General features: G+C 55.1%; 3 protein-coding genes and 1 long non-coding RNA gene across 6 annotated transcripts in view; 3 read left to right on the plus strand and 1 right to left on the minus strand.

Annotated features, from left to right (window-relative positions):
• LOC127750484 (uncharacterized) overlaps positions 1 to 15,219 on the plus strand; it is a 37,322-nt gene extending 22,103 nt beyond the window's left edge. Inside the window, exon 3 of the long non-coding RNA XR_008011706.1 lies at positions 15,178 to 15,219. This is a non-coding gene — a long non-coding RNA (uncharacterized LOC127750484). The remainder of the gene's footprint in view (positions 1 to 15,177) is intronic.
• On the plus strand, positions 566 to 3,894 carry LOC113218141 (tyrosine-protein phosphatase non-receptor type 23-like). The gene is made up of 2 exons (XM_026438363.2): positions 566 to 645; positions 2,765 to 3,894. The coding sequence occupies exons 1-2, from the start codon at positions 634 to 636 to the stop codon at positions 3,764 to 3,766; spliced, it is 1,014 nt and encodes a 337-aa protein (XP_026294148.2). The 5' UTR covers positions 566 to 633; the 3' UTR covers positions 3,767 to 3,894.
• Positions 6,709 to 9,198, plus strand: LOC127750416 (protein TsetseEP-like). Its single transcript, XM_052272086.1, has 2 exons — positions 6,709 to 6,791; positions 7,901 to 9,198. Exons 1-2 carry the CDS (start codon positions 6,780 to 6,782, stop codon positions 8,876 to 8,878), a joined length of 990 nt encoding a protein of 329 aa, XP_052128046.1. The 5' UTR covers positions 6,709 to 6,779; the 3' UTR covers positions 8,879 to 9,198.
• LOC113218194 (zinc finger protein 512B-like) lies at positions 11,952 to 13,305 on the minus strand. Of its 3 annotated transcripts, none has more exons than XM_052272143.1 (4): positions 13,178 to 13,305; positions 12,597 to 12,911; positions 12,312 to 12,511; positions 11,952 to 12,269 (listed from the first exon to the last, which is right to left on the minus strand). In XM_052272143.1, exons 1-4 carry the CDS (start codon positions 13,187 to 13,189, stop codon positions 12,113 to 12,115), a joined length of 684 nt encoding a protein of 227 aa, XP_052128103.1. In that variant the 5' UTR covers positions 13,190 to 13,305; the 3' UTR covers positions 11,952 to 12,112. The 3 variants fall into 3 exon arrangements, with proteins under 3 accessions (XP_052128103.1, XP_052128108.1, XP_026294225.2); XM_052272148.1 differs by having other exon boundaries at positions 11,952 to 12,227; positions 12,270 to 12,511; XM_026438440.2 differs by having other exon boundaries at positions 11,952 to 12,511.
• Positions 15,220 to 15,689: the final 470 nt, after the last annotated feature.

The raw sequence follows: 15,689 nt of genomic DNA on the forward strand, positions 1-15,689 counted from the left end.
ATCGTGGAATAGTGCCCTACTCTTATAACTGCATTCACAAATGGTATCACAAAAGCAGTTTAAACTGTGATATTGCACGACACTTTGGTTTGCAGAGGGCACCCGATTTAGATGCGCACATGCTTAAGAGCGCGTACCGACTGGAAACAAAGTTGTCCTTTCTCATCTATCATTTAGTGTGTACTTGTGATGAGTTTTGCGACGCCGATATTTGATCACAATAAATGCTTTCTAGTACCGATCTGGAGAATGGCACCGGCCGGGATCGGTGGGGCGGTGTCGGTACGTACATGGGATGAGCCAAGCGCGGCAACGCCTCTCCACCCCCGCCCCCGCCAGCAGGCCGTTCTGCAAAAGGGTTTGGCAGTAGGCCGGTACCGGTACATGCATCAGCTGTGCATGCGGGCGGTGCGGTGGTAGCCCCGGTGGTGGTGGTGGGGGCCGGCGGCGTATGGCGGGGAGGAGACTGTGCCTCGCGGTCCTCCCGGCGGTCCCCCTGTGGCCCCCGCCGCCCCCCGCGGCGCCACCGCACTTCCTCTCGCTTATAAGAGTCGCAGCCCCCTGTCCGCGGCATCACTGCGTCCGCAGCCTCCACTCGTGTAGTATCCCCCCCTTTTATTTCGACTGAGCGCGATGAAGACCCTGGTGAGTGTGTGTGTGTGTGTGTTCAGTGCGTGTGTTTTGTGCGAATAGTGCCCCACTGGATTATCTATTGGCCCGCCGGAAGAAAACGGATTAAACGCAACGCGCTTCGTGGTGGATATAGTATGCAGTGAAACAACAACAGTGTCGCGGAAGATCACAGGAAGATTCGGACGTTTTTGGATATTTGCTTTGCTGTCAGAAAACGTTTGTCGTCTTTTTTATGTTGTAATCCTGTTTTAAAGATTGAGTGAATTTCAGAGAGCTTCACTCACAACAGTTTTTGTTATTTTCCTTAACTTTTTTCTCAAAAAATCCAGAAACACGAAGATTTCATTTGGATCTGAAATAATCTTGGTAGCCGTACAATAATGTGACCTGCTCATAAATTTCAAGCTGCTCATTTTTGGCGGGAAGTGCGGAGATGCGGCAGCCGGGTAAACTCTCCCGGCCATTATCGGGCGGGTGACTAATGGCCTAATGGTTCTGCATTATTGGCAGGTGTGCATCCCTGTTTGTCGTGTGCGTGAGAGAGAGGGGGGAGGGGGGGGGGTCCAGGCCTAAAGCCAAACCGTGTAGGTGTGTGTGTGAGAGAGGAGAAGAGGGAGGGGGATTGTCAAGCCTCTCAATAATATGGGGAAAGGGGAAGAGGGAGTGAGCTAACTGCGGCGCATCGGGTCCTGCAAATGTGTGCCCCATCCTTGTGACCTTTCCGCTTTTCTCCCTGGGGTATGCAAACTGATAGCGCAACCGTCGGATTTGTTCAGTGTTTGTATTTCCGCTGGGAACGTACAGCAGCATGGCGGCGGTGGCAGCTGCTTGCGTATTTGGAGTTTTACATTTTCCGGGGCCAGAATATCGGCTATGATGTGCACCTCTCCATCGTAATGTGCAGAAGCAGGTGCAGGCTAGTTTGAGTTATCCTTTTTTTTCTGGGGGGGGGGGAATTAGGAAATTTTAAAATCGGATGCGAAATAGAGTAAAGTAGGCGGATCGCATGTCTCCTGTGTTTATCCTACTCACAATTTTTAATGTGTTTCGAAAACATTGCGTGGGTGTGGGCCCGGAAAGTAAAGTCTTGACAGGTCGTGGTCGTACAGATATTTAAGACATGGTCCTCTTCTGTTTACGATAAAATCGAGCTGTGTTTTTTGTTTTGTAAATGTCTTGCAAACATACCGGCCCTGAACTCGGCTAAAGTCCTCAATATGTCAAGTGTTTTGCCTACAACCATATGCAGACAAAACATTAAAATATTGCTGGCGACTGGTAGCTCGAGTTGAGATCTAAACCGGAAGTTGCCAAATCAGGCGGGACTAGTCCTCTCGACCACCAATAGACTGCAATACTCAGAACGGGGCGGGACGAGTCACTATGCCACACGAGTCGGTCCCGCTACTTCCGGTCCCCCTCATTTCGTAAACCGACCCAAAACGCGTTGCGGTCGGTCGCTATGCTGTGGCTGCGGCGGCGCCGCTGCTGGGTGGTGGGATGGGGGATAGGGGCACGTGTCAATGGCCACCTCTGTAATAACGAGGATACGTATCGGCGGCGGTGGCCTGCTTGTGGCCGCCCAGCACGTGGCGCCGTCTATTTCTCACCATTAACGTGATTATGAACCGGCGGAAGCCTTACCTCCCCTAGAGGGTGTACTTGTGTTGCACCGACAGCGACAGCAATAAAGCGTTTGCCCACAGCGGTACAATAATAGACTATGCTGCCATAGATCGATTTTCTCGAAAGTGAAAGCTTGTTATCACTTATTTCCTTATTTGTTCATTTGGTTTACCATAGTTCAAGTGTTGAACTGCATAATGTACAAGAAGTATACGTAACTTTCAAATAAAAACAGAAACTAAAATATTACTTTATTATTCGGAGCTCCGCCTCGGGGCTCGTTTTTCGGCGCGTGCGTCCCGCTGACACGGTGAACCTGTAGAGCCGTTAAAGTGGCGGTAGGTTATGGAAGGAGGAGGGGGGAGGGGGCTGACCGGCTGTGCACGACACTGATGTCATACTCGTTACTCGTTACCTAACCGGCCTGTCGGAACGAAAGGGATGAGGTTGAGGATACAGCTAGGAGGACGTCATGGTTTGAACCTGCTTCGTCTCTGTTTTGCAGTCGTGCGTGGTGGTCCTCGCCGCCCTGGCGTCTGCGGCCCTGGCCGCCGAGGAGGCCGCAAAGTCCGAGGCCCAGGCGACGCAGCCCGAGCAGGCTGCCGCCGCCCCCGAGGACAAGAAGACCGACAAGCGGGGCGTCGCCGGCCTCGGCTACGGGATCCCCATCTCCATCGGGCACGGCTCCGCCGGCTACGGCCACGGAAACGTGCTGATGCTGAGCGGCCTCGGTCACGGCCTCGGTCAGGGCTACGGCACCCCCATCCTGCTGTCCGGCCTGAACGGCGCCCACGCCACCCATGCCATCCTGCTGGCTGCTCCCCACGGCCTCGCCGGCCTCCAGGGACTTCAGGGCCTCCAGGGCTACCAGGGCATCCAGAGCTACCAGGGCCTGCAGGGTCTGCACGGCCTCTCCGCCCTGTCGCTTGGAGGTGCGTCGCTGCGACAGAACTACGGCCACGGCCCACAGACCCTCGTGCTGACCAAGGCCGTGCCCTACTCCATCCCCCAGCCCGTGCCCGTGACCATCACCAAGCAGGTGCCGTACCCGGTCAAGGTGGCCGTCCCCTACCCCGTCGACAGGCCTTACGAGGTCCCGGTCCCCAAGCCCTACACCGTCGAGGTCAAGCGACCTGTCCCCGTGCCCGTCGAGAAGCCCTACCCCGTTGAGGTCAAGGTTCCCGTCAAGGTGCCCGTTCCCCACCCCTACCCCGTTGAGATCGCCAAGCCCTACAAGGTTGCCGTCGAGGTGCCCAAGCCCTACAAGGTGCCCGTCAAGGTGCCCGTCTACGTGAAGGAGCACCAGCACCACGAAGAGCACTACAGCAGCCCATCCGAGTCTTACGGACCTCCCTCCGAGTCGTACGGTTCTCCATCAGAATCGTACGGACCCCCCTCGGAGTCCTACGGCCACTCCGGTCCTTCATACGGACCCCCCAGCCACACCAGCGACTCGAGGTACGAGCACGCCAGCTCCAGCTACAGCGAGGACTCCCACCACTACTGAGCCTAGTCCGCCCTTCATCACCTTCATCCTCATCACCTTCATCACCAACACATCATTGTTTTGTTGACTATTTTATTATTTTTGTTGACTACTTGTGTAAATAAATCAATTATTTTGTAGAAAAAATATGTTACTTTTGCGTGTTAATCTTTTTTGAGCACAGCAAAGTACACACATGCGTCTTCGACTCGATGAAAACGTCACGACCAGGCACACGAAACGTGTGTGTGTGGGTGTAGCTTGCTGGTTGCACGGTACCTTCAAACACGTTGAATGGACTGTGCGCACAATGTACGGGCGTATGCGTGTAGGCGGCCTGCGGTGGGCGTCACGACCCCACCGCGCCAAGCCCGGCCACTCCCGGCTGACCCGATGCAGTCGCTTCCTCCAGGAAACACATCCAGGGGCTGCGTCAGAGTCGCCAGGCGTCTCGCCTAATGACGCGCGGCCAGCCGTAGCACTAGTTCGAAAGTGGTCCCGACGCAGGAGACAGAGAGAGAGAGAGAGAGAGAGAGAAAGAGAGAGAGAGCGTGAGCGGTGCAGCAGGGGTCGACCTGCTGCTGGCCCCTCCGGCCAGACAGCAGGGGACTTAAATCATATCTGTCGGATGACCAGTCTGCGCGAGGATGTGAAACTTCCTCTGCTCCGCGCGCGCGCGCGGATCCTCCCTCGCGCAGTGCAACGTGTTTGTTTTGTGTTTGATAGCGTATGATCGGGGCTTCTCGCACATAAAGGCACGACAAATTTTACGCCTTGTGCCTTTGACCGCATTCAAGAACACCTGTATTTACACGTTTCATTTTTGTTTCTTTTCTTTTTTGAAATCGGTTGAATGCAACACCTTTGGCCTGTGAGAACAACCACGGCGATAGGTGACGTAACAGATTACACGTTTTAGTGCGAATCGTGGTTCTAATGATTGGTCCGACGGGGCGCTGCCGGCGGCGGCGCCGAGTGGGAACCGACCGGTTCCGTTCTCGGGTGTCTTCATCAAACTTTCCCTGAAAAAATTCAATCTTTATACGAAAAAAGTATTAAAGATTATGAAATAAAAAAAAATTATCATTCTCATTACTCCGTCACCCTGTGCGCTGTGTAGGTCAGGCTCGGCGGGATTGGGGGTCGCTGAGGTGTGGAATTGGAGGCCTAGGCCATTTATTCTGCCCGGCAAACTTTTCCGCGGCCGCCGCGGGGTTGGTCCGGGGGGGTCCCCGCCCTTGCGCGCGCGCTGAAGAGGAGGCCGAGGCTTGCCGCGCACTTTCCGATCTAATTATTAATGTACTCTTCGGAAAACATGTTAATTTCTCCCCGGCCGGCGGCGGCGTTCGGCGAGGCGCGAGGCGGCGCGGTTAGGTTGTATCGCACAAAAGCGCTCGCCGACTTTATTACCCCGTGATTACATAATTATGCCGAACAGTTCGAACGGCCGCGCGCTTCGCGCTTCCCCAGCTGGCCGCGGGGTTCGCCCACCTGCGTCTCCGCCGGGGCGGTAGGCCTCCCATTCGACCGCGCGTGGCCGCGGCCAGACCCTGCTATGGGGATGTCAAAGACGCGTAGTACGCGGTACGCCCCAGAGCAGCTTCCATTCGCGCCCGTCTCTGTCCAAATCGATTATATCACAAAAGGTAAACACAAATTGTTCTCTTTGATATGGTATTTCCGATTGTTTTGCCGACAAGAATATAACAAACGTTCGGCCGCTTAAGACTTTCTCAGCGGCACGCGCGTGCACTGCGTGTGTGAGTCGTGAGTACTCGTGTGCGTGTGTGTTGTCTGCGTTTGTGTGCTTCATTGGCACGCCAAGTGAAACTGGGCTAGTCTTTTACGACGCCGCCAAAGAGCGCATCGCACGCGTGCGGCACGGCACCCAAACCCTGCTGTACATTTCGCGACGATGGCGCGATGGGCACACATAGAGTTCATATTTGGATGTTATGAAATGACTTCTCGCAATTCACCCAGTGAAGAAGTGTTCACGAACATTCAGCGATGTGATTTTTTACTGCTTAAGTATAAAATTCCATAATTCACACATATAGCTTTTTTTACACTTCTGAACTGTAAATTTAAGACATGCTTTATGGAAAATTGTCCCGCAAAACCTACAACCATTTTTTAGAGTGTGTAGAGTCACCGTCCACACCATGGAGGGTTATGGCTGTGCAGCTCAGCGCCGCCACACTACATAGATCGGGGCCCGTCTGTCTCTGTCGCTCCAGTGGCGCGCCATCGGATGCTGGGGGGCTTTGCTGCTGCCCGGTCCACGCGGGGGCACTTTGCGACTGGTCAGACTGGAGTCGGGACGGCGGCGGCGGCGACGGCTCGGTGGCCAGGAAGGAAACGGGGGATGTGATAGAAGAGTGAGTGCTATGCCACGCATCGCCACGCCCCGCCACGCCCCACCACGCCACGCCCCACCAGGCCTCGCCTGCACGCTCCGGTTCGTAGGTCTAATTATTGTCATTGCTTCGGTTCTCGCTGCTATGTGACCCCCCCCCCCCTCCTCTATACAGGTCTGTGACCCCGCAAACGCAGATTTTGGCCTTTAGCCATTGGCCACTTTTGGCAAGCTGCGATATCGTGCCGCGCCGTGAGAGCACGCTGCAGCGCCAAACCCCCCTTCTGTCCTCTGATAACCACAAACAACCTCTCCTCCCCCCCTTTCTAAGTTAATTCTGGGCTACCCCGGCGTAACAGCAAGAAAACAGTCACGAAAATGGAAATGGAAGCAGCAGCGGTGCACTCTCGCACGCCACGAGCGAGCAGGGCACTTGCTGTGCACTCGCAGCAGTGCGGTCACAAGTCTGGGCGGCCCGGCGTGCCGGTCGCGGCGGGAAAACGGGGTAGGGTAGCACAGGGAGGGGGCGCGGCTGGGGACGCGGCAGGGGACGCGGCGGAACTAGAAGAAAGCCCGTATCCGTATAAAAGGCAATGGCCGGGGCGGTGCACTGGACACTCGGCACGGCCGCCGCTACACCGAGCTAGCTGTCCGCCCGGACACACGAGCGGCGACATGAGGCTGACGGTAAGTAATCGTTATTGTAGTCTACATTTTCTGTTAGTTGTATGCTCGCAATTTTTTAATGAAGTGACGCAGGGGATTTTCAAAGGCCTGTGGGGGTTCGTTCCAAATGTAATTTATGGCGTTGCATTTTGGCAACGTTGACAAAGCGTGTGGCCTCGACTGGCCAGAACTTTGCCCAACGGCTGTGAGACAAATGGCGTGGATTGGACAGGACAGCCCAATAAAGTGTTCTTGATTCTTGGTACCTTTTTATTGCACTTTATTTTGCTGAGTGCATTGCGCTTGTGCGCTCTGCTGAAAGCATTATTCCTATCAACACAAAGCGTGGTTTTAAAATCAAATATTTTGAGGTGCCTCAAATTGCTGCAGTCATCACAATTATTGCGCTCCCCACGTGACGGTTGTTTGAGAAACCTGCGGGGGCACTACCACAGCATCATCATCCTCGCTGACCCCGCCGTGTGACCCGTGCGTACATAGTTAGTGCTGCTTAGACTACACACACGCCGTTTGACGTGGTGTGCGTCGGGCGCGCCGTCATCGGCTGGCCGTTATTGTTTGTGTCGACAACTCGACAGCCTCGTGCTCTTACAGGCCGTGTAACGCCGCCGAGTTTACTACTGGCGTCGAGCGGAGCGACGACTTGACTCGCGTGTTTGCGGACATTCATTTACGGCCGTCTATAGGCTTACCATCTCAGGACGCCGCACGACGAGTGGCTATTCGCGGTCGGCGACGCGCGTCGTTGGGAACCGATCCAGATATTGCGACGGTGAGCGACTTATTCGCACGCCGTTGTTGTTATTGATCGCTCAGTACATCATCACGCCGAGGAGGCTCATTACGGGCCACTTTCACTGGCGTCTGGACCGACCGGTGGGATCGGTACATCGGCCGTCTGCACCGAGACCGACCGGCGGCATTCCCGTTTCTGACGACGCGTGATTGTTCCGAGGTGTTCGTCGAGCGTACACTGATTTTTCTTATATTCTTGATTTTTCTTGGGTCAATCTCTTGATTTTTTTCATGTTTTTTCCCCAAATGTATTGGTTATTGTTTATATTTTCGAATTGTTTTTGTGTGGACCTACCCCTTGAATTGTTCCCCAGGGGCTGTGCTGGTTGCTGGCGGGGCTGGCGGCCGCGGCGCGCGCCGCCGAGGACGCGGCCGAGGTGCAGCACGACCTGGACCAGGAGACGGCCGAGACCGAGGAGCACGACCTGGGCTTCGGGCACGGCTACGGCTTCGCCATCCACACGGAGCACAGCCAGCACTACGCGGCGCGCGACGACCTGCTCGCCGGCCTCGACGAGCAGGTGCACGCCGAGCCGTCCGAGGCCAAGCACCAGTACGTGAAGCGCGTGGTCGTCACCAAGGCCGTGCCGTACGCCGTGCCGCAGCCCTACCCGGTCACGGTGGAGAAGCGCGTCCCCTACGCCGTCAAGGTGCCCGTCCAGGTGCCCGTCGACAAGCCCTACGAGGTGACGGTGCTCAAGCCGTACCCGGTGCCCGTCGATCGGCCCGTGCACTACACCGTCGAGAAGCCAGTCCCGTACCCCGTCAAGGTGGCCGTCAAGGTGCCCGTGGCGCACCCCGTGCCCTACGAGGTGGCGAAGCCGTACGCTGTGCCGGTGGCTGTCGCCAAGCACTACAAGGTGGCCGTGCCCGTGTACGTCAGGGCCAAGGAGCACGGCATCAAGAACGATTTCCCGCACGTCAAGTACTTCCCCACCCTCTTTGAACCTCAGCCTCAGCCGCAGCCTCAGCCACAGCCTCAGCCTGCTCCGCTGCCCCAACCCGTTCCCCAACCTATTCCTCAACCCTTACCCCAGCCCCTTCCTCAACCCCTTCCCCACCCTATTCCCCAGCCCATACCCCAGCCCGCTCCCCAGCCCACCCCCCACCCGCAACCCCAGCCTCAGCCGCACTATCCCGACCTGGGTGCGGGTGGGGACGACCACCACGCGGGATACACTGAGCTCCGCGAGACCTTCGCGACCCTGTCGACCGGCTCCAGCGACCTGGAGCAGCGACTGGCGGACCTCCGTGAGAGGGGCGGCAGCTTTAGTTACATGTACCGCCACTAGGAAAGCGCACCGGACCGGCTGCCTTCGAGACTTCAAGACTGATATTGTTTTATTTCGACTGAGTACTACGATAAGGAAGGTCACGACAGAAATTGTTTCTTGGACGTGGCCTTTCCGGACTCCGTAACCAGAATGTTGTTCAATGCTGCGTAGAGTATTTTTTGTTTTGCTTGAATTTGTTGTATGGGGGGACGCGCGTCTAGTCCTGTACCGTGTGTGGTCAGTCGTATTACTCCTGCTTGTTTCTATATTTAACTTTTTTTTGAGTTTTTGTTTTTGTTATTGCTGTTAATTTCTTGAATAAATATTTTGTTGACTTACTTTTACGTTAAAAATGAAAAGAGCCAAGCGCATTCTGACACGTTGTTTAATCCCCGTCTTTGCCCGGGCGGGTGTGGGCCGCCGCGACCCAAGCAAGGGGGGTTCTTCCTAGATAAATAATTGCAACCCTATCCGCGGGGGGGTTTGGTTTATTCGAGACTCACTTTTCGCATAATGGTAATGGCGGTAACACGATCCCTTCCCGGTCCAGCCGGGCGCGGCGCCGCCCGGCCAGCAGCACCAACTTCGGCAGCTGCTGCTGCAGGACTTTCGGGTCGGATTTTCCTCCGCCGCCGCCGGGGCAACCCGAGGAGCGTGGCGGTGTAAATAATGCTGCTGCTTATTCATTATTTCCCCACTCATTTCCATCGTTTTGTTTATCCTTTTGCGCTCCCTTCGCGATGACCGCGCGCTTGTCGTAACACGCTGCGCGCGTGACGGGACGCTTCCGCGCGTTTCCGTGCGCACGCACTACAGGGGCGCGGCCGGCGCGTGCCAACCGCACCCTCGGGGTTGCCAACACAATGCGTGCCGATGAGCGCCGAGCTTCGCCGCCCCCGCGGTTCGTCGGGCGGGCGGGCCGGCGGGCTCGCTGCGCGTAGTAAGGTTTTTCAGTTGTTTGGCGAAACTAGGTGTCCTCGTGTTCGGGGAACAATACCCAACACCAAAGGTCTGCTGTGCGCTCAAGCGCCAAGATGAAGGGATTAACAACGGAAGCCGGAAAGGAAATGGCAGCCACATCGCTGTATGATAAACTACTGTCTTTGTCAGGTATTTGGGGTTGGGAGCGCAAATCTAACTAGCATATATATCACCCTCCTGTGACTCTTTGTTTGCCCTATATTCCTTTGTCTTTGCGTGTGTGTGTGTGTGTGTGTGTGTGTGTGGAGAGGGGGGGGCATACTTCATACGTCTTTGTAAAGGTTAACTCTTCCGCACTTTTGCAAAGTTCGCTCTTCAAGGAAAATGTTACACCTGCTGGTACGCTTGGGGATATAACATCTTTCATACCCCACTGCAAGCCTGTATTTCACCGAGTTGGAACAGATCGGGGCCCCTCGCCCCTCGCGTATTGTACCGTACCCCCCCCCCCCTAATAAAGATGGCGTACTTTGCGTTCTGTCACCCCCTCCTGCCATGGCGGCTGCGTCGCCGCCTCTGGTCATGACGGACGAGGATGCACCCGCACGCCGCGCGGCCCTCCGCACAATTAATCTCATGAGCTCATGGCGCTCGGTGATGGCGGGCACGGCGCCAGGAGCAGCTAGGCGCCACAGCCACAGCCCCCCGCGGCCGCCGCCTCCGGAGCGATTGAAACGCGAGCGCGGCCGATGTAATGTACGCGCGGCGTTGGCTGGCGGCCACACCCAGGCTGCTGTGTGCCCTCCCATAGCGCGCCGGCGCGGGGCTGCGCCCAAACCACGTGACCTTAGGGAGGTACAAATACCACGCGGGGTCACAAAATGGACCAGCACGGCCACGGAGTCCATAGGGAACCCAATGGTATATCTACCCTGGGGTACAATCATCATGGGGTCACGAAAGTACCAGGACCGACCAGGACGGCCACTGGAACCCGTAGGACCCTTATGATATTTGTACCCGAGGCCCTTGAGGCTCTGATCGTCACCAACGACCGTCCTGACCCTTATGAAACCCTATAATACCGTACTTGGGATCCCCTCACTAAAGTCTCGTGGTTTAAGGCACCGCCCCTGGTGTCCCGCGAACCGACCTAGATGACACGGCGCCAATAAGTGTCGGTACAGACGCGGGGCGACCCGCGCGGGTCCAACACTCTCGTACTCTGATCACCTCGCCGCTCTCTGCCAACTCCTGCGGCCGCCGCTGTCGCCCCGATGGCAGGCAGGCGGCCAAACGGCTCCGTAATTTGTTTATCACAGAGGCCGTCGTCCGTCCAAATGTCGGTGCGATACCGAGGATAAAGTTATGAGCTCTGCTGTCGGATCAAAAAAAGTTCAAAGATTTCACGCGTTTGTTTCATAGGGCGGTTCGTTCGCACAGTTCTGATGGTTGAATGAAATAACATCCCTCCTCCTGGCTGTCGAGCAGACTAGTTTATTTACATGTGTTGTTGTTCATGTGTACAAGTTTAATTGAGCACCAACATATCCATGCGTATTTTCTTAAATTTCTTAAAGAAGAAAAAGAAAATCAAAACATCTTGGCCCAAAAATAAAATATTTTGAAGTCAATTTGTAGGTCTCTCTTCTTTTTTGCCGACGGTGATATTCCAAATATTATCTTATTCTCGGGCACGACAAACGCCCCCGCGTCGCGGGTCAGGTTGAGTTACCTGTGCGTGCCGTGCGCCCCGCAGCGGACACGCGGAACTGATTAAATGTTTAAACAGCGAAAGCATCAACCTTGTATGCCCCAGTAAACGCGGCGGCGGCAGGGCGGGGCGCAACGGCACGGCGGTGGCAAGTGCATAGCGGAGCTGCCAACACCTGGCCTTGGGATGCTAGTCACATCATTGCCTGCTTGCACTGGACTGCCAGACCACCCCCTCCTCCCCCTCCCCCTATTTCTCGCGTGCGCTCTCTCACTCCCGTCCACTCTCTCTGCCTCTCGCTCGCACTCCCTCGCTCTCTCCGACTCCCCGGGCTCCAAGGTTATTCCTCGCGAGCGAGACACTTTTCGCAGTAAACAAGCCAATGTCTGATACCCCTAGTGAGGTGGGCGGGGGCTGGGCCGCCTGGGCGGGGCAAGTAGTGAACGGTACAGGACCTTTTTGTAATAATTTACAACGTTTATTGGCACATGACAGGTCGTTGTACAGGCGGTGCACACTGTTTCGTTCAGACGCGGGCTCTCCTTTTCCCGGATTTCAAATAAAGCAAGTCAGATCGAAATCGGGGAGGAGGAGGGACCAGCTCGGCGGCGGAGATCTTACCAGCCGTGTCCGTGGCTCAGACCGTGGCCCAGGTCGATACCGTGGCTCTTGACGAGCACGGGCTGCGGGATGCCGACGGGGACGGCGACGGGGTGGGGAACGGCGACGGGCCTGTCGACGGCGTAGGGGACGGGGTGGGGAACGGCGACGGGCCTGTCGACGGCGTAGGGGACGGGGTGGGGAACTGCGACGGGCCTGTCGACGGCGACGGGCACCTGGACGGTCTTGACGACGGGGTAGGGTTGGGGAACGGCGACGGGCACCTTGACGGGCACGTGCACGGGGTAGGGGACGGGGCGGTCGACGGGCACGGCGACGGGGCGGTCGACGGGCACCTGGACGTGCTTGATGACCGGGTAAGGCACGGGGCGGTCCACAGGGACGGCGACGGGGACCTGAAAGAGAGGATCAAAGCCATTAAGTAGCCTGGCCTGTCGTCCCAAACTCCGTGCGGCTACTGGAGGAAGACAATGACTTTACCTTCACGGGCACCTGGACGGTCCTGACGACGGGCACAGCAACGGGCCTGTCGACGGTGATGGTCTTGACGTGGGTGACGTGGGGCTCGGAGATCACGTGCTGGCTGAGGCCGATGGAACTCAGGCCGAGGCCGTGTCCGCCGAGGCCGACGCCGTGGCCGAGGCCAAGACCGGAGAGATCAGAGATGCCACCGAGGCCGTAGCCCAGGCCGAGGTCCAGTCCTCGCTTCCCCTTGGGCGTCTCCGCCTTTGCCTTCGAGTCCTTCACGTCCTCGGCGTGGACCGTCACAAGCGCGACGGCTACGAGGGTGCAGAGCTGCGAGGAGACATCCGTTTAGCACACACGACGACCCACACGGCACTAACTTGCACATCAATACACTGCACTCCAGCTCACTACTGCACTTCACCCCACTGCATTTCAGCACACTGGACTTCACCCTACTGCGCTTCAGCACACTGCACTTCAGCACACTGCACTTCAGCACACTGCACTTCAGCACACTGCGCTTCAGCACACTGCGCTCCAGCACACTGCAGTTCGGCACACTGCACACACTCTGGAGCTCGGGGCTCTCTTACCAGGAACTTCATCTTGAGGCAGGAGGTGTCCACGGGGAGACTGGCATCGAGGCTCCTCCCCTGAGTCTTTTATAGTGCGCCGGCTGCGCTGCACTCTGCTGCACCGCTGCACTGCAGGCCTTGGACACGCCACTGGCCAGACGCACTGGAGGGGAAGCGTCGTCGCGGGGGCCGTCGCGGGGGGCGTCGCGGGGAGGGCGTCGCGGAATCGCGGGGCGTCGTCGCCAGTCTCGCCAATAAGCTAATGCGCGGCTAAAAGTAAGTCGGCGTGAGGGTCGTGAAGGAATCAGAACCGGTGCGGCCTTCGCCATGTGTGTGAGTGTGCGTGCGTGTGCGTGAATGAAGGGACTCGCTATGCACAAGTACCATGCTTTTGGGTCGGATTTACGATAATATCGCTTGCAAGCGAGAAATCACACTACAAATTTTATGTGTTATATATAAGATGTTTTAGATTGTACTTTTGTTTATTTATAACATTCATCACCATCTCGCAACGATATCCTTTTGTGAAAATGTCAGTTCGAACTTTATGTTATCGAGTAGTGTTTTTAGTAGTTCTGTCGTGGAGATTCCTGCCATCGGCTCATACAAAGTCGCAAACCAATCCTTTTGTGTGCCTCTCTGGCATTATTATTTTTTTCGTGCCTGTGACCAGCTCGCGCGGCTCGCACAGCCACGCACTCGCGGCTCTAATTGTCGGACGCGACATTAGCCGGCAGCATGACGACAAAAAAAGAATTAAAATATTGAATGTTAATGTGAGTGGTATAGTCATGTCAAAGGCCGAGATTGAGAGCTCATTAGTCGGAGGGAGGGAGGGGGGTGGGGTGCAATTTATCGACTATGATCGGTCCGTGTCGCTTCCTGATACAGCGCTGCCGCCGCCGCGGCGCGCGTCCGGGTGGTGGGGGCTGCCGCCTCACTGCCGTTCGTTCAGGCGGGGGTGGACCATACTCGGAGATAAAGGAATTCCCGTCGTACTGATTAATGTGCACCCTAAAAGTCTTAGTCAGAGAGCAAGGTACTTGGTAATTTGCTGCACTCGAACATCCTACTTTGTTTTGAGCACAAAGTGACTTGTTTTTCGCAAGTCAAACTTGGTTTCTAAACGATGAAAATGTTCTTGTCAGGGCTTCTGAAAAATTCTTCCATGATATTTGTTGTAAAATCACAAACTAAAAATTGTACAATAACAAGCCCAATGTGTGTTTCAACTCATTCATCGACGAGCAAGAATGTCATGTCGCAAATTTACTTAAAATTTTGTAAATCGCAAATACAAAATATGTCTTAAATTTACGAAGATTATTTTCACGGTGATGAGATTTCTAGTCCACTAAAATCAATGTTCTGTGACACATCGCATTTATTTCATTGCATAAAAAACGTGAAAACATAAAAAAAATGAGGCACTTGATTCCGAAAACAAATTTTCGCAGGTGTGGTTAAACAATGTTCATGATGAAATCCCCTCGCCGCCGTCCTTTTGCGACGATCTTGCTAAAACGTAATTCATAACGCACCATTGGCGTGTGAATAACTGAAGGGGCTGATTGAATGCATATTAGTAATTGCTGTTTTCTTATCGCTGATGCGTCGCTTTGGCGTCCAGCCAGAGTTACCTCATGTGACACAACGGTGACGGCGTGCGGGCAGCAAGGAAGAGACCGCGATGAGGTAGGAGGGGGTGGGGGGCGTTCTGCGTCAGGACTCGGTGTATAACAATCGTTTAACGCTACAATTATCGCGGGCGATAAAAGAAAGTCTATTGCGCTCCATTGTTTGATGACTGGAGTCTGCTTCGCTGCGGCAGCGGGTGTGTGGTTCCACGCGGATTCCCCATTTTTTTGTGTTCCTTTCCAAAGATTCTGCGTCAATGGTGGAACATTTTTGAATGTCGATTGCGCGATGGTTGTTCTGGATGACACGTTATGAATGAAAGACTAGCAGTGACAAATTTTACAAGTCTTAATACTTTTTTTCTTTGGGTTTTTCAGGAGCCCCTGACGCACTGGTCAATCGGAAAACTATGACTTCAGGTATGTTACTTTAACGCAAATTTGTGCATGCGTTTTTTTTTGTGTTCGTTGTCGTGTGGCGTGACCTTTGGCATTTTATGTCCGCCGCTCAGCTCGCCAGAGAGCTGATTTACAGCCATCAGAGCAGAGCTTGCTGAGCACTGCAAAGCCATCTCCTTCAAATTTGTGGTGTTTCACAGGTTCTTTTACCCTATTTATTTCAGCAATAATACTTACATTGAAACGTTATGTGTGCTCTGGGTGAGTGTGAGTGGTAGAGATCAATACAAACACACTGAAATAGTGATCTTTTTTATATTTTTTTTTATTATTTTAGTGAATAACGACACATGAAGACGATATGACAAGACAACAAATGTTTATGGCAATGGGCGGGGAGATCACGTGCTGGCTGAGGCCGATGGAACTCAGGCCGAGGCCGTGTCCGCCGAGGCCGACGCCGTGGCCGAGGCCAAGACCGGAGAGATCAG

This window comes from Frankliniella occidentalis, unplaced genomic scaffold, assembly GCF_000697945.3.
Source record: "Frankliniella occidentalis isolate FOCC.00 unplaced genomic scaffold, Focc_3.1 Scaffold6, whole genome shotgun sequence".
NCBI classification, from domain to species: domain Eukaryota; kingdom Metazoa; phylum Arthropoda; class Insecta; order Thysanoptera; family Thripidae; genus Frankliniella; species Frankliniella occidentalis.

Excerpts from the sequence above, each read along its gene's own strand:
- LOC113218194 (XM_026438440.2), bottom strand. Across the intron at positions 12,512-12,596 it reads CCGTCCAGGTGCCCGTGAAG|GTCCCCGTCGCCGTCCCTGT; the intron begins GTAAAGTCATTG and ends CCTCTCTTTCAG.